The 23,478-nt window shown below is 38.1% G+C and overlaps 1 protein-coding gene across 1 annotated transcript in view; it reads right to left on the bottom strand.

Annotated features, from left to right (window-relative positions):
- Positions 1–23,478, bottom strand: part of CLINT1 (clathrin interactor 1) — a 48,499-nt gene that overhangs the window by 17,370 nt on the left and 7,651 nt on the right. The window contains exons 2-5 of the mRNA XM_084295080.1: positions 6,153–6,257; positions 5,425–5,521; positions 3,862–3,970; positions 2,805–2,969 (exon numbers count right to left, since the gene is read on the bottom strand). Coding sequence (XP_084151206.1) covers positions 2,805–2,969; positions 3,862–3,970; positions 5,425–5,521; positions 6,153–6,257 — 476 coding nt within the window. The remainder of the gene's footprint in view (positions 1–2,804; positions 2,970–3,861; positions 3,971–5,424; positions 5,522–6,152; positions 6,258–23,478) is intronic.

The raw sequence follows: 23,478 nt of genomic DNA, 5'->3' as shown, positions 1-23,478 counted from the left end.
GACGGTTTTACTTAGAATTAGTACATTTGCTGTCCAATCAAATTAAGATTTTTTTTTTTTTTTTTTTTTTTTAAGACTAAAGCTTGGGCTTAAACATACTCAAACAACCCAAGTTTAATTTAAAAGACAGCACTTAATTCTAACAAACTTAACTATCAGAACCACAGCATACTTTAATAACTAGCGTTGGGATCTTACACTAGACCTTCAGCAGAGAATATAGGTATATAAAACAACCCAGTATAGCTCAGTTTCTAGACAACACTAAGACATGAGCATTTTTATATTTTGGACCATCACACCCATGCAACAAGGGCGTGTTTTTTTGTTGTTTGTTCTTACTATTGAAAAATGTAAAACACTAAAAGATTTTATTCCTTAAGCTGGGTAAAACTGAACACTAGACAGAAAGAAAGGTGAGAAAATTGATACTTCAAATTACATAAAAATTATTGCATCTCAGGTTATGTTCAAAATGTATTCAATTAAGCCATTTGAAATAAAAAGAAAATGATGATTCCAGCACTACAAGGTGCAGAATTTGAGATATAATAGGGTCTATTTTCTTATCAAAGAGATAAATGCAGATCTCCAATGATATCTTGTTTAGATCCATAAAAGACTGACAAACTTTTTCTACATTGCGCTTTTGTTAGAAGTCAGCTGGATACTCAGTGGGATCTCTGTCATTGGAGAAGGAGAAATAGTTAGAAATATACTACTGTTAAATTTTGCAGGAGGGTGAAATGGCCTTATTTCAGCTATGTCAGGTTCTCCAGCATTTTAATGGAGATTCCATTAAAAGGTTTTCTTGTGAGATATGAATTTTAAAAAAAGGACTTAAAACTGAGAACTCTGTATTTTCATCAGGACAAAAAGAACTAAGGAGAACTGTGGAAATACAAGCATTTTCTATTTAAGTAACTATAATTTTTTAGCTTAGAAGTCTGACCTGGGAAAGAAAGTTTGTTTTGTGCTGCTGGGAAGATTTTTAAGAACTTCACTCAACAAATGAGGGGAAAATTAAAGATCCTTTACCACAAAAATGAAATATACAACAAAGGAAAGAGAGAGTCCTTTGAATTCAGAAACTTGAATGATAACTTAAGAACATATGGAGAAAAATCTACCCTGCACATGGGGATGGATCACGACTCTGTACAGAGTAAGTCAAAAGAAAAGCTCAGAGAAAGAACAGAGGGGCGCGTACTTAAAAGTACAGATGAAGTGACTCATAAGAATTTCCTAAAGAGAGAGAATCGGTAGAGTTCCAAGCAAGTAGGCAAAAACCTGTAACAATATAATAAAGACATATCCTACCATGGAGATGGAGATTTCTATCTACTCTGCATATGACGAGAAGGGAGAATAGAGGAACATGGGGAAGTAACCTGTCAAAGGCAGGAGAGAGTAAGCCTTTAATTTTCCAAGGCTCAAAGTGAAGAAGAGGGAAAAAAAAAAAGCACAGAACTGAAGAGTTGCAGGTGAAGTCTAAGTCATACACAGTTCCTACTCACATCTCATCCTAAAGCCTTCTCTCAAAGCAGTTACTGATTCTAGCAAACCAAAGCTTTGTGCCATTGAGACCTGGGGAAACATCTCTTATTAAGAGAACCCAAAGACCCACTTGGGCCAAAGAAAACACAAACATTTCAGGACTGATAGCTGGATCATGGATGACATACTGGGATACATCAACATAAAAACAGGTTCAAATTCAGCTCCCTGCTACAAATAATTAAAAAGTGTTTGTAAGTATTTGTTTTAAAGGTAAGTTTAGAAATAACTTTCTGGTGTTAACTATGACCCCTTCACCAGCAGCTACAGTTCTCTAGGATTTAGGGGTGAGCACTATGCACCAAGTTTCCAGCCTGCACATAAGGTTTGCTGTACAACATCTAGCCATGAGCTTAGGAGGGCTATATAAAGTAAATTCAGTATTACCTCCGGGAACCCTCCTCTGAAAAGCACATGGGACCTACACTGCTATTCAAAGGTTTTAAAAACACAAACCAAGACGGTGACAACTGTATTGATAAACGGCTGATATATAAGCTCTGCCACATATGTAAATACAGGCCTGACAGACATCAGAATCCATAATAATACACATAATAATAATAATGTGATAATGCACAGATACCTTTCAAATACTCAAACAGCATGACATGGGAAACCAAAAGGTCTAATGGGACATAATATTTACATTGTTTCACCCAAACAGCATTACTGCCCCCAAAGCCCTAACCCAAATTAAACAGTGATTCTAAAGGAGGTTGGCAGGCATAGGTGGATCAATATTCTTGTGCTGTGGGAGGTGGAAAGATCACTTTTTTTTTTTAATTACAGAAAGACTAAGAAACCCTGACTTACAAGGGCACCTATTTATCTAGTTCTGCTACAGCAGCATGCATTTCTCAGTGAGGCTGTGCCTAAGGCTAAAAACAGAATAGCTAAGTTCTGGCTAAACCAGTGCATCAATGTCACTTGTGTTTTTAGTTAATTTACCTGAAAACCCACCCACATACTGAAAAGTCTGCCAAAGGAAAAAAGATTTTTGAAGTACTTCATTTAGATATATATATATGGGGGGGGGGGGGGGGGGGGGGGGGGGGGGGGGAAGAAATACAGGCTTTATTTGATAATGTTATCAACACTGACAGTTAAAGAAATATAAAGAAGAAACATCCAAAGGAACATCTTAGAAATTTGTTAGTAGTTATCTGGTTTTCTTCTGCATATCTAAGCTACATTGAGAGTCCAGGTAGTCAATTCTTGACCAACAAAGCCTAGTTAGTACTCACTGTATCTGAACCCTCCAACACTGTCTGAAGAGACACCGATGTATTTGTCTTTGTTCTTCTTTGCTTTCTTCCTTTCTTCCCGAAGTCGATCATCATCTTGAGCAAATTCAACCATTTCTTTAACCTTTTGGCGTATATTTATACCCTGGTCTTTCCCATTTTCATCTGTATAGATAATGCAGGATAAAGAGTATGAGGGGGGGCAGGAGCAAAAACGGGAGAAGAAAATAAATCAGAGGCAACGATATTGAGCATCACAAACTGGTAAGAAAACTTCAATTATGAACAGAACAATCGAAGTGAAAGACCTTACTCGTACCAAGGTCTGCTGTTTCTGTTTTAAAGGGGTCAAATATTTTGCTTTAACACAAATTTTCACCCCTAGATAAATGACAGTTTTCAATGAATGGTATGATATTTAGAAAACATCTAACTGCTGTCGAAACATTGAAAAGCTCGAAGACTGAGATAGAGATTATATCTTCCACTGAATATTTTAACCCTCCCGAACATAAGCCTTTTTGGTACAGCTTTTACAACTTTAATTGCATGAACTCACTCTTATTGCAAAACTGAATTTTTGAAAAAGTGCTTTCAGTTGGGATGTACTACAAGCTAAGCGTGCTCCTTTCCCAGCCTTTTTCACATTCAAAACACACACTGGCCTTGCTGCCTTTGCACTGTAAATATTATTTGGTGGGAGGAAAAAAACCCAGCTTCAAACAGATGTGTGTGTTTTGGAGCTCTAACCTTTTCTTCCCATATGATTAAAGCTATTCCTTTACGGACACCACAGGGGACCAGTCTCTAGTGCATATTTTAATATAAACCCGAACACTCATGTTGTGTTGGTTCTGTTGTTATTAGCCAGTCTTTTCTGCAAGTTCTTGTCTTCACTAATTAATACTCTAGGGTCCCACGTCTTGGATTCTGCACTCTTCACACAACTGGCAACAGTCACATTCTAATTAGACTGGGGAAGCTTCTAAGCTGGTTCAGGTGACTGACAACTCCAACTACTGTTTTAATTTGCTTATAAGATTTTTCTATTGCTCACCTACAAAGTGGTAATTTTCCAGGGATCGCAAATCATAAATGTGTTCTCTGGCACTTGTAACAACACGCTCTGATCCATTCCTTATGAGGTAAGCTAGGAGCAGCAAAGACTATAAAAATACAAAGCACCTTATGATTGCATGAACAAAAGCTCTACCTTTTTTTAAAAAAGCAATAGAAAACCAAACCTGCCCCCACACCCCCAAATTAAGTAATAAGACTCTCCCCTCTTAAATAATGCTTATTTTATGGGTTCACCTATGCAAAAATATCCCCCCTTCCACAATGCTCTTCAGGACATCAGAACTGCATTTTGTAAACTGTAATTTGTTGTTACCAAATGACAAGTAGTTGCCTTCATCAACTACTAATTGTTTTAAAACACAGCAGCAGAAGCTTAAGAGAACAAATTAACTGTGTGAAATGACACATTTTCTTTTGCCTCTCTTGTTCACAATTTCTGTCAGTTTTTACCAAAAAGCAACTCCTACAAAAATAAGAAGTCTTATGCAGGTTGCAATGGATATACAAAACTGCATTTCAGGACAAATATAAGCAAGTTACAATATAAATGAAGTTTAAATAGTACTTTAATTGCGGTTTTTTAAATTTAGGCTTTCTATCTGGAAAAAAAATAACGCACTTTATCCAAAGTAGTGCCTTTTACAGCTAAAATCATTATATTTCAACCTATCACAACCTGATAAGCAATTCCACACAGTCTTTATAACATTAAGTAGTTATGTGCGATAGCATTAAATATTAATTTATATTGTACTTCAGGGAAAACAATTACTATGAATACAAAACATCAAGCACCTGTGAAAAGCACAAGCCATGCCTTAGAATTAATTCTGTCTTGTTACAACTTTGGCATCAACAAAATAAGCTAGTCTAATACATCAATTCTAAAAAATGAGGTTATATTTGCATAATTCAGTGAACATTCAACACACCACTTTAAGTGCAGCGTGATTATCTTAAGCAAAAAGTTTCCATACCATGCTAATTAGCCAAAGACAAGAAAAATGCAAATGATTTTCAGTTTTACTTCCAAAATGCAAGTAGGACATAACACACTCATATGATAAGATCTGCAAGAAAATTTGGTCCACTCAAAGCAAAACCACAATTTTTAGAATCAGTATTTGTTATAAAATTAAGATTAGTTTCTGATCTTATTTCAGTTATTCTTGAGCTCCTTCAAAAACTGTCATCTACTTCTCTTGGAGCACTCAACAACACATTTGGGTAGATTAAAAATGCGAATGCTACTCTGGTATGAGAATATCAGCAAAATATAATTGCTCTATTAAGCAGCATCTGAGAACATTTCTAAAATCAGATATGTTTTTCTTTATACAGTACTTGAAAGACATCTTTGATTTCAGTAAGATCATTAACGAAGGAGTTAGGAAATAAATTATAGGTTGCTAGTGGAAAAGGTGATATAGCAGTATCTAAACAAGATACTGTATCAGAACATTATACTAGCATCAAACATTACATCCTTTGTAGACCAATACGAAGTCCTACACACTTCTAAGTTCATGTAAATACACACCTTATAAACTCTCCTCCAGTTCTTTTTATTGTCTTTCAGCATACGAGTCCAAAGCATGTTCATAAGTTCTGGAAACTGTTCGTACATAAATGTAGCCCTACAAAAATTAAACAAAAGGAATAAAGAAATTTTATTCTTGGTGGCTTGCCATAATAGCTTGTTAAGACTCAGGGCTGACAGTAGATGGCAGGCTTGATCTAAACCCATACAAGTTTGACAGCATTGATAGCAAAAAAACTATCCCTGTTTGTTACTCATATAGAAGTAGTTTACATACCAGCACTACAACAGAAAAATACTCTTGAGAGAGTCTGAGACAGTAAAAGAACTTATTTTCTAAAGAAAAACACCTTAACCACAGCAACTGGTCAAACATGACTTCCAAACTCATTTTGGCAGAAAAAATATAAAAAACGAGAATGACCTGTTATTTAGAGCATCACAGAAAAAGCAGCATGAAAATAAACATCCTAAAAAAATCAGATATGTTGAGAGAATTACGAGGCTACATACTTAAAGAATTTCAAAAATACTTTGATTACATTTTCTGCTTGACAGTTTCCAGTATGTTATGAGGCATTTAAAAAGATTTTTTTTTAAGGACTTTATTTACAGCAACTTTTCCAGCATTACCAGTCAGCATAATGCAGAGTTGATTTAGCAGCAAATTTCACTTTCCTCTATAAAATGTACCTTTCTTTCTTTCACTGACTCAAATTATCACTTACTTGGCAATCTCTCCCATGAGTTGCCCCGAAGGTCCCCATGGATCGTCATTGGTTGCTTCTCGAACCTTAGACTCTATTTCTGAATAATTCATAACCACATTGGTGCTGCAAAGGAAGAAAAAAATTAACACACACAAAGATTAGCATCAAAACTGAGAAATACATGAAAACTTAATAATGACACTAGTGGGTACCTTAATGAGATACCTCTACAGGGTGGGAAAGAAAACATCTTTAGTGCAGAAGTTACCCTGAGGACACTATACAACACATTTATGTTATCTTTAAGGTTTTAATATTCCATTAGTCTTCGAGAATACAGATGAGAAACTATGGATTACATTACAGCTAGATTCAGTCCAGTAAAAATGGCTTTTGGTCAAATGAAAATCCAAACAGAACTACTACAGTCAAAGTTGATAGACTCCCTGGCTAGAGACGGTTCACTTGCAGCTTTGTACGATGTGTTTATCTGCAAGAAGCTGAGTTAGACTCAGTCAACTGCATTTTTTTTTGAATGATGAACACTATGAGACACTCAAAAATATCAGTACCAAACAGGTGTTATTAAAAATACTACCACTAAAGAAACCAACAACACAGCACCCCATGCTTCAAAAGTCTAAAGTAAGGAAAATAAAATTCACTAGCAAGTGTGTTTTCTAGCTTAAAGTTATTCAAGGGAAAATGAAGGAAGAAAGTCTGCAGAGCACCCAGTGTTATGATTAAAGCAATGCAAATACTACAAGGAGTTCAAGCAACCCCTGAGTTCACAAAAATGTATTTTTAAAAACTGCTTTCCGTTTGTAAATGTAATACAAAATTGAAATATAACTTAAAATTGTTTTGTTTTTTTTTTTTTTAATGAATCTGAGATTGTAAGTGGTAACATTCAGCTATGATCCCAGCAACATCCCCTGTGCCCCTAAAAGTGTCAAAATATATTCAATGTCACGGTGACTTTCCCTATCTGTTGAAGTGAGTGAGCAGGCCCCACGCATTTGCCTAAAATGTCATTCAAACAGAGAGCATTTGAGAAACAGCACTCCAGCTATGGGATAATCTATCAACAGAAGTGAATCCTTGTTCACACGTATTTGGCACTGTGAAATAACACATGATAGTAATGAAGCTTCCAAAAGGAAACCTAGTAGCCTCTTTTTCTTGCACCCTTTGCAGTGTATCTGAAATAAGTTCCAAATTCCATGTTTACACCTATTGAATCAAAATTTTAAAATTTAGTTAATTGTTAAAGCACATCATGCAACTGGTTTCAGAAGCTAAAAATGCTGCAAGATGACTTTATAGCATAGTCTGCATATTGAGCAGTCAAATTGATTAACCGTAGCAGGAATAAAATGATTTTATAATATTACGTTGAGAAGGTGTTCGTTACTTAAGAACTCCTCTGAACCTGAAGGGACTAGAAGAAAAAAAATGAAGATGCTTAACAGTCATCCCTCTGTCCTTGTAGGAGTTGGCCCATTGAATTTTATTTGGCGTAAAGACAGCCAAGGTTTGGAACAGGGAGCAGAAACAAGAATGAGATCCCCTAAGTCCAGAAGGGGACACAGAAGGTAATTGTTAAAACAGAATAAAATTCCTGGACTCAGTCTTGGATTCTCAGCATGAGAATTCCTGCTGTCAGATTCTGATGTATGATTTTATTCAACTTCGTGTCTAAAGAGAATGTAAGCTACATGACTGAATAAATAATCAGCAAGCTAACAGAACCCATCTATACTTAAAAAAGCATGCAGGAAAACAGCAGTAGGTATGGACAACAGCAATTAGGGGTTTTACAAATTCATTTATGGTAAACGTGCCTCAAGCTTCTGGTTTTGACATTTTCTTTACCATCCACACAAACGTGAACTAATACCACCTTTATTTCCCATACGCATGGAACTTTAAAAAGATTTAAAAAACAAACAAACAAAGCAACACAACGCAAAGCCACAGGCTTCAGAGCTGCGTGGCTTTCAGCACACTGGTTCCCTTGTCCAAAGCGAGGAAAGGCAGCGAGCTGAAGGGAAAGGTTCTGTTTGTTTTTATAACCCCTCCTTAAGCGCTTGTTTGAGACTTGATGGGGAGCTGGGGGTGGGTGGGAGAGCATAAAGTTAAGCATTTCCTTCATTTCGTAGAGTAAAGCATTAATGCTGGAAAATGCATGAAAGATGCAAACTTATGTTAAAAAAGAAAAAGCCAACATTAGCTATGGAAGTGCTTGGTGCTGCACGGCTAAAGCGGCATCAGGGTTTAGAGGGGGAATGGAAGGGGAAATTAAGTAATGCCAAAAAAAAAAAAAAAGAAAAAAGTGCAGTTAAAACTGACTAAATAGGGAAATAAACTCCTAAAGCCATTCTGCAGTGAAGTTATTGTTCTCAGCAACTAGGAGAAAGCTTTTTTATAAATGTCACGATGAGATGTAAGAGGCACAAAGCATTCCAAAACAAAGCATCTTTAAGCCACATTTAATTCAGCAACAAATGTAAACTTCAAGAAGGAAAAAAAAAGTTGTATAGTTTGGCATCGTTCCAGGTCACTTAAAAATAACCACTTCTAAAAAGGTGGAAATATAGTTTTATTCTTCCTTTCCCATGTTTTCTATGGCCCTCATTCCATGCCCTACCCATGATTCCTGTGACCTTTGCAACAAAAAAATAATTTATGTCCAGATGTGAAGGGAAAAAGTGACTAGCTTGATTGCCAAGACTTCCTGTGATTGATATAAATTTAATATCCGAGGACACTTTCAGACACCAGGGGGGGCTCGCTGATTAGTTTATACTGGGCAGCTTCCAGGGAATCGTGCTGGATTGCATGGACCCAGCCTGCTTCACAAGCAGATGGATGGATATACAACAGGCAGAAGTGACAAGAGCATTGTGGCTGTCAGTGTTTCAAACACCCTACAAGGCTACACGCGGATTTACCCCGAAGTGTTAATTGAGGCACAACTGGACTCTTGTACCAAGCACATTTACAAAACTGTTAATGTCGACAAAGATATTGAATGCATGAAGTGGAGTTTGAGAGTTACATCCAAAATAAAGACCATCAAATAAACAAGTGGGTTGACATTAATGTTACAAGCTGGTGCATTCTTTTCTGCTTGTGTTATATTTAAGTCTAATCCATATATTTAATTATTATGGTTGTGTGCTATATTTAAATCTAAACCACAGAGTGGTGTCAGCAGATAATTTTTACTCTCTATTATTTCAGTGTTGCTTCTTACAAAAGCCAGTTCTGAAAAGCCAAGAGTACTGTCACATCTCAATGAAACAAGTGTGGTGATGGCGACCAAAGTGTTAGTTTTAAAGTTTCTTACATAAGAACAATCAACTTTAAAGGTTTACATCTACAAATGATTGAATGATTGTAACAGTGAATAGGTAACACAAGTCTGAGACTGAAGGCCTCCACGGGAATAAATGCACAATGCCAGTGAAAAGCCAATGGAGAAGAGCTATAAATTTTTGATCATCTGACTGCATCAGAGAGTAAGACACACACTTCTTCAAAGAAATAGGCAAATATAGTTGCAAGTTTTGCATATGTTTTATCAGTTTTAAAGTATGTTAAAAGTGTAAGACATACAATAGATAAAACATTAAAAAAAAAAAAAAATACTTTGCACAAATTTTGCCTGCATTTTCCAAAGGAAAAACTCTCAAAGGATTCAAAAGCTTGCTAAACGATTCCAAATTTTGTTTTCTATATTACTCCAAATTTTGTTTTAAGTTACACTGTGAGATTTGCAAATGGAGATAAAACTGTTATCTCCTGATCCAGGTCTATCCTATAGTATGCTACAAATAGGGGAAAAAAAAGCAAGGAGAGAAGAAAGGGTTGTGACGTTTGAGACAAAGTTTTGCACATACTTCAAATGTATAATTTGAGATAAAAATAAAGCTTAATTGATGTTAGGGATGGTAAGCTGACAAGCAAGAAGAACAAGAAATTCTGTAGTAAACCTGAAAACTAAGGAGAATAGAGAAAGTAATGAGGTCCATCAAAAATAAGTATCTGCTGCTTCAACCTTTACACTTGCAAGGGTCTGAAAAGCTCTTCAGCTTTTAGTCCTAAAACAATAAAAATACTACAGGCCTGAGATTATCCTCTGGGCAATATTCGTTGACACATGTAAATGAAATATAGCTTCAGGATGCCCTGCTCGACCACAAAGCCTCACAGAGGGAAGGGACACTCCCCAGGATGACAGACAAAAGGTATATACTGTAAGGGGGTCTCCCCCTCATGATATCAATGGATAGGGAACATAACCCATGATATGGGCACAAACTCCAGTAAGTGTTTAAGTGTATCTGCGGAAAACTTCATGCTTGATTTCAACGTAATCCAGTGTAAAGCTCCAGTACCTGCATTTGGTACTCCGTGAAGGCTTCTCACCTTACAAAGTCATTTAGGAAACAATTGATGAATGCTCAGAGGGACAGTATTGCAAGGAAGAGGTGTACTCTACTCTTAGTAAGGTATCAGCACTTCTTCCGTGTTTTTGCATGAAATGCCACAAAATAAGTGCTAAAAAACAAAGTTTTCTTTTTCCGTGCTAAGAGAAAAAAATCTTTATCAACAGGAAGGCAAAATCATTGTTTATTTTTTAAATACAAATACAACCAAAACATTATGAATTCAGGGTTTGTTCCAAAGTAGAGTTCTTTCCTCATTCAGAGAACAAACACCTTGTGGCTCTACAGATGCACGTACAGTAACTGAGGACAGCCCAGTTAGGTGAGATTGTATTTGTACAGCACGTTATAAGTGATGCTAACTAGTAACAGCTTCTGATTGGAAATTTTGTTGTGCCTGAAATTGTTATTCCACATCAGTAATTGCTGATTCCACACCAAAAAGACTGTCTCTCTATTTTATACCCCTTGAATAAAGAACACTTTGTAAATATATGTGGAAACACAAGGCTCCGAACACAGTCAGTAATAAGTAGAAGCTGCCTCAGGAGTGGGGACGAATTCAAGCCTGAAAAGTTAGATGCAGAGAATCAAATCTGTTTTCTCACCTAAACTACACTTTAAAATTAACCACCAAACCACAACGTTAACCCTCAAGATAACAAACATTTTATAACAATGCTGTCTATACACTTTCAGCAAATCCTGCTGAAGAATGAAGGCACTACAATTTTTGTCTTCATTCACTTGATTCAACATCTCGGTTAGGAGATTACATGCAAAAAGCTCAGTGCCCAGTCTTCGTACAATTAGGTATTTCCATCCCCAGCATTTCCTGTATCTTCCAGAGTTTTTTTTTCCCATGGCCAGCATCATTCTGTTCCCCTCATCACCCTGCCAATACATTCAAGCGCATGGAATCACAGCTCATGAAGGAAGCTTACAGTTCACTGCTACATTCTGGAAGTTACGTTCTTTTGAACAAGATAATCACGTTCATCAGGATAGGAGTAGATAGCTACATCTTGCAGAATTTCAGAGCTCCAAATGACACCTAAATTAAAGTTTAACATTCAATGCTCTAGGAGCATCAGTCTTAAACATGCAGGAATCTTTAAATAGCATTTGCATAGGAAACCTGTAATAGAGAAAACAAGGAGCACCATGAGAAAAGAAGGTATTTATATATAACGTGTAATGAAGGAACAGTATATCCATCCATTTAGAATGGAACTTACTTTAATACATATTAAGGAATCAGAAAGCCTTACAGATCTTAGTCAACGTTTCTGTCTCAAACTTAAAAGCCTTGAATATGCCCTGGGGCGAGAGTCAGACCACTCCATTAAAAGCTCCATTAGGATTAGAGTTGCTATTGATGTGGGTGGTGTCACCGAGGACAAGTACAATTCTGGACATCGGATCCACAGAAGATTTGTGAAATGCCATGTCTAATCTCATGAAAACTAAGATAAACAGAAGTCACAGAGAGGCTGTATTACAACAGTTTCTTTATAGTGATGATAAAGGTATTGGATTGGACAGGGTAAGGCTAATTAGAAACACTTCTCAAACCTCTGGGAAGCTGCCCACTGTGCTGGGGGACCCAGCAGCAGGAACAAGAAACCTGGTTACACAGTTAAATTTTTTTTTCAATGTATATTTCAAACCAATTACAATATCATGTATACATGGGACTCCTATGTGCATAATATTATGCCTTTAACTATTACTCCAAGGACATCACTGGATTATGGACCTTCTGTTTTCCTTTTTTAATTTTACAACTGGGAACACTAAAATACTAGAAGCTGAGATGAGAAACTTTCTCCATTTTACCACCATTAACAGTTTCCAGTGAGACACCATTCTGCAAATGTGTGTTTAAAGCCTAAACATGGAAGAAAACAATTCCTGCACACACACATATGCCTATCATACATTCAGTTTGAACACTAATGCTATTCAAACAGAACAGCAATACTAAAGAACCTACATCCTTTAAAGAAAAATTTGTCTCTTGGAGGTAAAGTGTCTGGATGAACACAGGGCAACACAAGCTGTTGCTGTACAGCACTACCTAGCATGGTAACAAAGTATTGCAAGAAACAAGTTTTAACCTTGAATTATTCCTGTGCCAAACCAAACACCGCTTAATTTGTTCTTTAAAGAACAATGTTTAGCAGCATTGGCCTTTTAATAGGCAGTCTCATACAACAACACTTTAATCTCAGTATTTCTGTAATTCTGTTAGCAGCTTCCGTATTTTTAAGTCTTCTGCAGGTTTCCTGTAACTTCTCTAGTGAGTAAAGCAAGGTGAACTTCAGGTTTGGTCCAAAGCAGACCAGGCTGACTCCAAATAAAAGCTGCTCACCTCACTTGGTGACATAGCAAATGAGAATATTACAATAACAGTTTCCGAAATCTACATTCCCAAACCCAGTAAGAATACATTTAAATAGCTCTATGCTATCCTTCTTGGATTTAAAAATAAGTACATTGCACTGCCCATTCAAAACAGATGTCATTTGAAAATTAAATAGTTAAGAAATCCTTAAATTACAGTAAGGAATGTTTGCTTTGAATCTGATTCATTTGGGGTATGTTCATTCTTAGTAAGTGACCCAGCTGTGTCATCTCCATCTAAATATTGCCATGATTTTTATGGTGTGGTACATAAGAAGAGGAGTACTTTCTCACCCGGATGGTTTATTACAAGCACGGTGGTGATTTCAACATAAGCCTCTGAACAAAGCCAGCAGTAACTCATGTCTGGAGAACAAGCTGATGCTCTGCTGCTACAGCTGAAGTGCTGCCTTTGTCTTCAGCAGCTTATTTCCTCCTAACCTGTTGGGTTGTCCGTTCCACTTTCAGCTGAAAGGCTAGCAGGCTCCCACTACAAGACCAGATAAGGACCCACTGGCTATTGTTCATCTAATAGAAGGTGCTTATTTTGGTAACACTACCCAAAGAGAGGAGCAGCAATTTATTTTCAGATTTCCCATGGAACTATACAGGGGCTGAAAACTTAATGCAAATATATGTATTTAAATACTATTATATATACACATTTATAACAGCTTAACTTTTAGGTGCTTCAGACAGCAGCATCCATATTGTTTGTTTTTTTTGTTTGTTTGTTTGTTTTTTTTGTTTTTTTTGTTTTTTTTTGTTGTTTTGTTTTTGTTTTTTTTTTGTTTTTAAGGATGCACTATGAAAGTGATATGAGCAAAGTGAGCATTAAAAATTCAAAGAGATGAGGCAAATCCCTAGTAACATTTTCACAACACTCAGTTACCTTGTAAAGCCCCATCCACAGGCACAGAGGCATTTAAGAGGCAGCCTTTGGAGGGAAGGGAACACACCTTCTTATCCCCATCCAGCCTTCACCTGTGAGTCACGCATCTAAACTATTTTTAGTATCTAGATTAAAAGGTTCCTGTACAGTAAAAGTAGAAAGTCATGAAAAACTTTCTGAGAATGTTAAAAAAGTTATTTTGGTATTAATTGATCCAGTCTTAAAGCATGTTCTTAAGTTAACTTCAGCTACTTAGAATACACAGTAAAATAAGAGACCATAAAAACTCATCTGAGTAAGTCCTCCCCACACCCAGGTGTGGGAATCTTGGCATTTATTAAATTGTGAATTAGTTCCAAGAAGCATTTTCATTTTTCAATTTAAAAATATTATTGAATACTTATCCATCTGGGCATGAAACACTTTTAGTAGAACATCTGAAGTGGTAATACTAAAAAAGTGATCCTCACAGCACTGCCTCCCAAACCACTAGGGGCCAGCACACCATGCAGCGAGCACCCCGTAAAAAGGCAGACTGCATTAACTACATTTCTGCTAGCATCTCTTCCACCAAACTCTGACAAATTTAAGTTGAAACCCAAGTTTGGATCAGCAATCAAGAAACTTTCAGTATTTACAGCAAACTGAAACAAAGATGCATTTCAGCACCAGAGTTCATGGGCTTTGACCTGTTCACTATGTCCCTGCATCAGAAAGCTCAACATGCACAGGCAGAGGGCAGAAGACAAGACATTTATCCACCTCTTTTCCAACACAGCTTAATGGACGTTCTGCAATTTATGTACCTAGTGTTACTAACAATTATTCAGAGAAAAAAATATTAAATAACCTCAAAATAAAGATGGCACTGCCCTTTCCCTCAGTGAATTTGGATAGTAAATCTCAACCAGCATCTCTGTCTCTGCTTGGTGAAGACGAACTAAAAAACATGCAATGAACTTAACGCATTTTCATTTTGCTCCTGTCAGTAATGTCACTTTTGTTATAAAACATGCAGCTTAGATTTAGAGCCTTACAGATGAAACATATGGGTAACAAATATGAAGGCAGCAGTCCGCACTCAACGAAGAAACAGATGGGCACCCATCTGCTGAAATGCCTGGTGAAATACCTCAGGTTACACAGAGGTAACAGCTCGACATTAGATGATACTTGACCATTTAAGTTACTTTTTAAACCGCTCCTCTGAAGCATTCCAAATATGACACCAGACAGTTCAGTACACGAATACTGGATATTATTACAGACCTTCAACACAAGCTGCAATTATGCTCTTTCTGACCACTGATACCATCTTCATTACACTACAGTAGGATCTAAAATACATTTCCAGCTTTTCAAGTTAAGTTTCATAATTTATGTGGCAGATGTGCAAGGCAAACTGCACAGAAAGAGATAAGCCAAGAAAAACATCCTGATGGCCACAAGTGAATTACGACTTGTGGGAGGAAGGAACTATAAAGCTATTTCCTGTGCCTTACAACTTCTAATCACAAAAGAGTACCAAGTAAACAAGATAACCCAAATCCACCACACATACACACTTCCAAAAAAAGACAGTGACTTTAAGAATTAAATTGAATCCTGTTAGAGAACTCGGAAGCTTTGTCAGTTACAGAAACAACCATCACACATTGCTGAAGCACCCTGCAGAAGGTACCCAATTACAGCTTGCTGTATTCTTTATTTATTTTTAAAAAAAAACAGATGTTGGAAGCATGAGGCAACCAAGTATGTGGTAGTTTTAAAGTGTGTTTGTAAAGTCTCCCCAGAGCCTTTCCTTCTCCAGGCTGAACACCACCAGCTCCCTCAGCCTGTGTCCATAGGAGAGATGTCCAGCCTCTGAGCATCCTTGTGGCCCTCCTCTGGACACATTCTAATAAATCCAGAAGCTCTCTGAGGATAGTCCAGTTGTAATTGCATTCAAAAAGCAGCAACAGTAAACCTTGGAACTTCAAGCTGCTCGTGTACCTCAGACTTCCTCTGCTTGACCCTAACAAACTTGAGTGATCTTTGGATGGAGGAGAAAGAAGGGAAGAAGAGTAAAAGCAAAACTACCAGTAACTTCCTACGACCCTCCCCAAATGTCTTACGTTAAGCAGAGGTCATTACACAACCATTTGCCTCCTACTTCCAAAAAAAAAATTATTAATTTTCAGTGTCAAAAGAGCTGTGTACCACTAATGTTTTAATATAGCCCCCAAAAGATACAACTTTTGATAAGCCCAACTTCACCTGGAAAGCTTCTGCAATTCTGAGCTATTCACAACTGCTCACGTGAAACGTGCTCACCAAAGAATTCCTATTAAGAGTCCTCTGACACCATGAAGAGCACACAGCAGTTGTTAGCTTACGGTAAGCAAAGTGGTCAAGGAAAACTCTTGCAGCTAGACGTACTTGAGATACATTAGCTTAAGAGTTACAGTCAAAAGTTTTCACCCTGAAAAGCAGGGAATACTGCCTGGTAATTTCTCCACCTCCCAATGATGCAGAGCTGTTTAGTGTTGCCAATCACACCAACTTCTAAATAATCCCAGCTTTCCTTACTTAAAGGACTAAATTTGGTTTGAGTATCTGTCAACTTACAGAATATTTGGTGTGGACAGAAGAATACATATGCAATAATGCAGACTTCAATATTGCCAAAAACCAGCCCCTACTCCCCCCATAGGACCATGCTTAATGAATCTCGTAGTTTCAGATATTCCCTTCATTGCAGGCTGAGTACCATTAAAATACTGCCCTAATTCCAAAATTTATTGCAAATTAAGTATTACTCTAAACACAAGCTAGGTGTTCCACTAGGGAGGGCCAATTAAAATTTAAACAGTGCCATTAAAGCTTCCAACACACACTGCTCATTCTCTGCTGCTATATATAATCACTTTGGCACTGCAACAACGCACGCACCCCTGTATTTTTGCCATACAAACCTAAGCCAACAGCAAGCACCTGTTGAATGCTCTTCTCATCTCAGCTCCCCTGGCAAGGAGCAGGTGAGTTTGCCAGACCTGAGCCCAGCTCTGAGAGTGTTCCCCTTGCTGCCTCCAGCCTGCCCCAGAGCCCTGCCTTCTGCCAACACCTCTCCCTTTCCCTTAGGCTTGAGGCAATTGGAGACAGGAGTCAGGACGTGACAAGAGCATCCCACCTACACATGAACCACACACTGCCAACTCACCCTGCTTTTACAACGCTGGTTACACTGTCCCGACACCCAGACTAGATCTGAATGGCTTGTGGTTCCCTTCTGCCATCACCTATAGAGCTATAACTTCATACTGCTTTGTACTTCACCTGTGATGTAGCAAAGTATTAATGTTGTATTAGAAAGCCTGAGACACACACCTCACAAACTGGAAGCATGGTCTAAGCAGCTGGTAAAGCAACTGAACATGAACACCTGCAGCTAGTGTTTTAATAAAGCCTTGTGTCCTGGAAGATGTCTTAAGACATGCAGAAGCTGCACTGCACTTTCTGGACTGGAAGACAGGGAAGGAGGCGGCAACAGTTTATACAAAGTTATCAAATTACAGGCTAATAAGCAGTTTTCCTTCAATTATTCATGTCTTTCAGTGAAATTTGCTATGCAGGAGATATTCAGTAGCAGAGGAAAAGATTAGTCTCAACTGTCTTGATCTTTGTTTCTCTAAAATGACTCACATTATTATTTACTGATCTTATTTCTAAAACAGTCCAGAATTAATTCTATAGTTGGCGGTGTTTCCAAAAAACCAACAATAAACAAACCGCAACATCCAATTTCAGACCTTTTTTGATGAAAATAAAACCAGGAACTGAATGCGTATGTCACTACAAAATTGCTTATCAGCTTCTCGTCTCAAAACTGGTTCCTTACAGTCTGCTGCTTACTCACTACTTGAGGCTGAAAGCAAGAATTGTGCTGTGAAGTGGAGCGCTACAGGACCTGCCACACTCAATAGCTCGATGTAGCTGCAGCATTTCCTTTCACATCCAATGCTGAAATCCAATCCCAAACAGACCATTACATTTGTCATAGAATTTAAGGGTGACGCCGACCTGAAGTAAGACTCCATGCAGTACGTCTGGATCCAAGAACATTTTTCTTGACTCTACCACAGGCAGAGGAACACAATCAACGCCAATTACTCCTGGAGACACTGAAATGCAAGTGTATCTCCCTTTTCCTAGGAAGGAAGCTCTTAAAAATCTAAGCCTTTCCCTGTACCTCATCTTGCTAACACATAACAAGAAATTCAACATCTTAAGACTTACAGAGGAATTAAGACTTCACTGTCTCCCAGTGAGTACTTCATACTTTAACCTAAGCAGGGCTGTGCAAGGGCAACCTGGTCAGTATCCTAATCCCCAAGACTGTCAAAAGATGCCCATTATAATGTGTAGAGCAAATATGCAGTAATAATTCTGCTGAATACACTGCCAGCCTCCAACAGTTTATAGCGAGCAGGAAAAACCCATTAATATTTGCCCCAATGTTTTTGCCTTCTTCCAGTCCTCCTTCAGCATGTAGTAGCCCTAAAGGCTTTCTCAGACTTGCGTCCAATTTGCTTTGAATTAGGTTGAATGCCTCTTTGAAAACGTGCTCAAATGCCTCAGTTGTGGTTTCACATGGGAACGATCAGCAGCTCTGCACTTCAGTCTTTCCTCAAGTGGACATTTCAGTTTCCTGAAACGTATTTTTGCTATTCATTATTTCCTTGATCCTTCTCTTTCGCAACGCTGTATCTTTTGCAGCATCATTGAGAAGGGGTAACCATCCTGCCAACTATCAGCCACCTACATAATTTTTATATCCATATCAGCTGCAAGGACTCCATTCTTAGGAACACCTTGAAAGCTTAGTGTTTGTTGTGTGTTGTTTTTTTTTTTTTTTGAAACTGAATAAAATGGAAGAGTGCTTTCTAACAACTCACAAAAAATAGACAATTTATGTTTTAATTATTCTTTTGCTCATGAAGAGACTTAAGTAAACTATGCTCATTATTGCAGAGTGGCTCTGTTAGTAATAACATGAACCAGAACTAACATGTTTCAGGATCGAGTCCAGGCTTACTGCTTTTGTCTTGCCAACTAGCTGATTGATAAACCAGTCGCCAATCACCTAAATATGCACCGTTCTCAACATAAGACATTCTTACTCTGCACTCATACCGTTAGTCCCGAAATTTCAGTTTCACAGGAGTTCTGACTGGTTGACACAGCTTGTTAATTTGATCTGGAAAAGTTTCTTCAGCATGCTGTTCGTTCATTCAGCCTTGCTTATTTTGTGCTTGGCCTAGAACAGAGGCCTGCTAACCACACAGTTTTAAAATGGGACACTGACAGGAAGACTTACCCAAAAAGTTCTGAAAGGCAAATAGTCAAGGTTTACCACCTTATTCTTCAGTTTCCTGAACTCTTTTAGGAGACAAATACCCTTCGCATCAGATGCCCACCTCTTACCTTACGCTCATAAGAACTATTTTTTCCCCTTCACCAGCTTGAGGCCCTCCTCTTATGAAATTAAGCCAGTTGGCATCTCCTGATCAAGTTAATTTAGCATAATTATAACAGGTTCTGCTGACAACCAGAGCTGGCAATCAGCAGTTTCCCCAGAATTTCCCCTCTAATATTTTATTACGTGGAGCAAGCACGTCATATATAGCCAAAAGCACATCAAAATAGTTCAACTGACACAAGAATTATAGGTGAGGCTCAGAGCACACAAAACACTAACAAGATATTAGAGAAGAGTTGCACAATGCACCTTGTCACTCATGCTTCTTCCACTGGCAGAAGCACTGAAATGATTTTTTTTCCAAAACCTGAGTGTTGGGACACACAGGGCTGTTGTATAAAAGGGGACTGAGAAGATATTCTAATTGATCTCCGTTTCAGTGCTCCATAAGGACAGCTCTTACCACTCCAGGGAGCCAAGTCGGGCTCTGAGAACAGCCGAGGTTGGACAGGAGCTCATGGTCCCCCAGGGCAGCCATCCTGCCCAGACAGGGGCAGCAGGAGCAGGTTGTCCAGGGCCTTCTCCTCTCAGGTTCTGAAATACACCAAGGATGGAAACTCCACACTCTTCATGACACCTGCTCCATCCAGGATTTGGCAACCCTCACAGTAAAAAATAATTTAAAAAAGCATTTTCTTGCACATAGGAATTTCATTTGTTTTAGTTTGTGCCCGTTACCTCTTATCCTGTCAGGTTTTGTGATTATTTTCTGTGTCTTGTATGATTCTATAGCTTGGCACCTATTTTATTTTGCCATTCCATTTTCCTGTGAAGGCAGGTTACAAAGCAGAAAACCTTCTGTTATTGCATTAAGCAGCTGGACAAAGAAACTTAACCCATAAGGAAACAGTGGCTAATAGCTCACGGCTGAGTGCCCTTCTACAGCTATTCCCTGCAGGACATCCAAAATGAAATGGGCAGCAGCAATGAGAACACACCATCCAGAATAAGTGAAATATTAAGAAGTCAGTGTTCTAGTATTAGCATTCAGTATTTCATTAAAATTTTCAAATTAGCATCTCACATTACATAAAAAGGGAAGCTTGGCAAACTAAAATCCCACAAATTCACAAACATGCGTTTTTACCCAAAGCAAATGTTCTTTTGTGGAATGAGTCTGGCAAATTACAGACAAATTAACTTTCAAAATGCCAAGCCATGCTTATTTGTGGAGGATAATAGTGTTTCCTCTCCTTTCATAGGTATCATTTGTTAAACTGGTTCCTCCAGGAGATCAAGTAACTCTTATATCCTAAAAAGGTAACAAGAGCCGTTTCTTTTGCCTTGAAGCTCCAGTTTCTAGTTCCTGCCTATATCCAGATGATAACTTCAAACTGAACAAGCTACTTGCAACAAACCAATTTCACTATGGTTCAATACAGGAACAATTTATTCAACTCACTAATAGTAAGATTACAAGATCATAAAATTCTAGTATCTGCTGTTACATACTTAAGTTACAGTTACCTTAATTAACAAAAGCCAAACACTGGCAGTTTAAAGGCTAAGAGAACCCACTTTCTAATTAGAAATCTATTAGCACTAAGTCTTCAAGCTGTCTCAAGAAACACAAACATCAATTTGGTAGCAAGGAGAGAGAAGTTACATCCCAGCCGTCAAATCATTTAGACAATAAACACCTCTGAAGGGAGGGTATTTCCCCACCTCTCTTTGCATGATCATACAGACAAACAGTTAAAATAATTAAATAATAAAAGAGGAATAATTAGAGTTGATACTTTAATGAATGCTGTCACTTTTACTGATGGATGTATACTAACAGGAACGACATTTATTTTTCAGAAGCAAGCACCTACCCAGAGCAACTGTAAAGTTATCTAAGGCTAGCAAAAACCCTTTTCTTCTCTACATTCAAAATGGACTTAAAGGAACCTTCAAGTGAATAGTCTCACAGAAGACACAACATACACCTCCCAAGAAGCACAAGTAGATGTACTGATGCATCTCTTCACTTAACACAAAATTATGGCTTGAGAAGAAACAGATTAGGCTGTATGTATGTAGAATGCTTCTGAACAGCTGGAGAGCACGGGGACAGCAACCAACAAGAAAAACATTTGTTGTGATGAGTACAGACCAAGCAAACAAGAGCCATGCTCCCCAAGTCCCAGTGGGTCTCATTATTACTACAACAGATTTTTAAAATGCAGGTCAGTCTCATTAAACAAGTTGAATAGACACTAATATTTCTAATTGTATCCCAAATGAACCAGGTAATATCTATTAAGTGTGCAGTCAATACTTAACCAGTTAGGATAGGACACCAACTGGAAGAGAGGAAGGGAGCGTACAACAGCTTTGAGGTAGTTCCCTTAGAACACACAAATCCACACTAAAGTTGATGTTGTCACTTTAGTTTGATTTTAAAAGGTAAATCAAACACATCCAAGAGGATGTAATTTAAAGTCTACGAAGAACATCACTCTTACCACTCTGTAACAAATATATGCCACTGGTATTTCTAATATAATTAACTGCACTTTAAACTCATAATGAAAGCATCTCTCCTGCATGAAGATCTTCCAGATGGAATGATCCAAAGCAGGACCATACAAGACATCTGCCTATTTCAGTTCATATCCTCTTTCACAAACTGGGGCCTGAGAGCAAAGCCAAACCACGACACACATCCCCCAGCACAGCAGCGACACAAACTTGGGAAGATTAGCGATACACAACATATAGATCAACAACCCTAAGAAATTTCAACTTGGAGCTGAAGTGTCATCTTTTGGAGCAGTTTTGTGGGTAACAAACCACTAATAGCTCAGTTTCCAAAATTATTTAAATCAGGTAACCTGAAAGTGCATTATCAACAAAAAAGGTCCCTGCCTATCTTCCTGTCCTTTCCCCTATCAACACGAGCACTTGTAGTGCCACAAGCAGTTGCTTATGCAGCACCCTGCCAAACCAGTTACTAACCATAAAAGGTGGTGGTTTTGTGTCTGTGTTTTTTTAAGCTCTATCAACAAGTTAATGTAAGCAAATGCTGAACTACGACAGCAGCACACAGAACGCAAGGATTAGAAATGGCCAGGTATAAAAGTGGGACGCTCTCTTTTAGTGGAAGGATTACCCCACCTGCCTGGGGAATTGCATCCTAAGGGTGCAGCTCAAGCACTAAACCTGCACCTTGTCCTCCTTCACCTCTAGCCACTCATTCTTACCCAGATACCATTCCTTCCTTTACGCCAGTACAAATATTTGCGTGACCATGGAGTTAGCTATACCAGGGAACTGATCCAGTGGAGAATTAAGTTGGCAAAAACAACTGGTTAGCCTGAAAAACATATTCTCTGATCAAGCAGAAAGCGTGCTGGTGCCAGCAGCCCATGCAGACAGAAGGCTGTGAAACCTCTTTTACCATCAGCCTACGCTTACACTGTGAAACTACAACCTAAGATTTCATGGCTTATACAGTGTTTTCATAATTTGCTGTAGTGCTGACAGTGTTGGAGACATCAGGGCAACCACAAGGAGAGTTGAACACACTCTGCCATGTGTTCCTATGCCCTCCGCTTAAACTGCTTTAAACTGTTTTGTCTTCCCTCCCACCTCAATACTGCTTCTTCAGACGTGCCACACAAACATTTGTACAGCGTACGAGTCTAGGGAACTCATCTAACTTAGAAACAACCTAAAAAGTCCTTCTGTGAGAGAGAAAGTTTCTAATCAGAACGGTTTCTCTAACCAGTTCATTGCACAGCAACCCAAACCACTATACTTGACACGGCACAACATGCAGGAGTAAATAAGTAATGAATACTTTTTCTTAACACCTACCCCAAAAAAATATTCAGGAAACCACAGACTACACAGCTTTCTGAAAAGTGAACCACCAGCCTGTAACAGCTTCATATAACCACAGCTGAACAACACATGTAGGCTAAAAAATAAACCACACCCAAGCCTGAATTGGGTCTTATTTTTCAGAGAAGCAGAATAAAGGGTCTTTTCTATTAAGAACAAGTTAAGTTCACCTACACCATTACCCTTTCTGAAGAGACTACAGAAGCAAGTTCTAGCTATATTCCAGCTGTCTATTCCAAATGG

This window comes from Netta rufina (assembly GCF_964035555.1).
Source record: "Netta rufina genome assembly, chromosome: 14".
NCBI classification, from domain to species: domain Eukaryota; kingdom Metazoa; phylum Chordata; class Aves; order Anseriformes; family Anatidae; genus Netta; species Netta rufina.
This window is presented reverse-complemented; position numbering and strand designations above follow the sequence as displayed.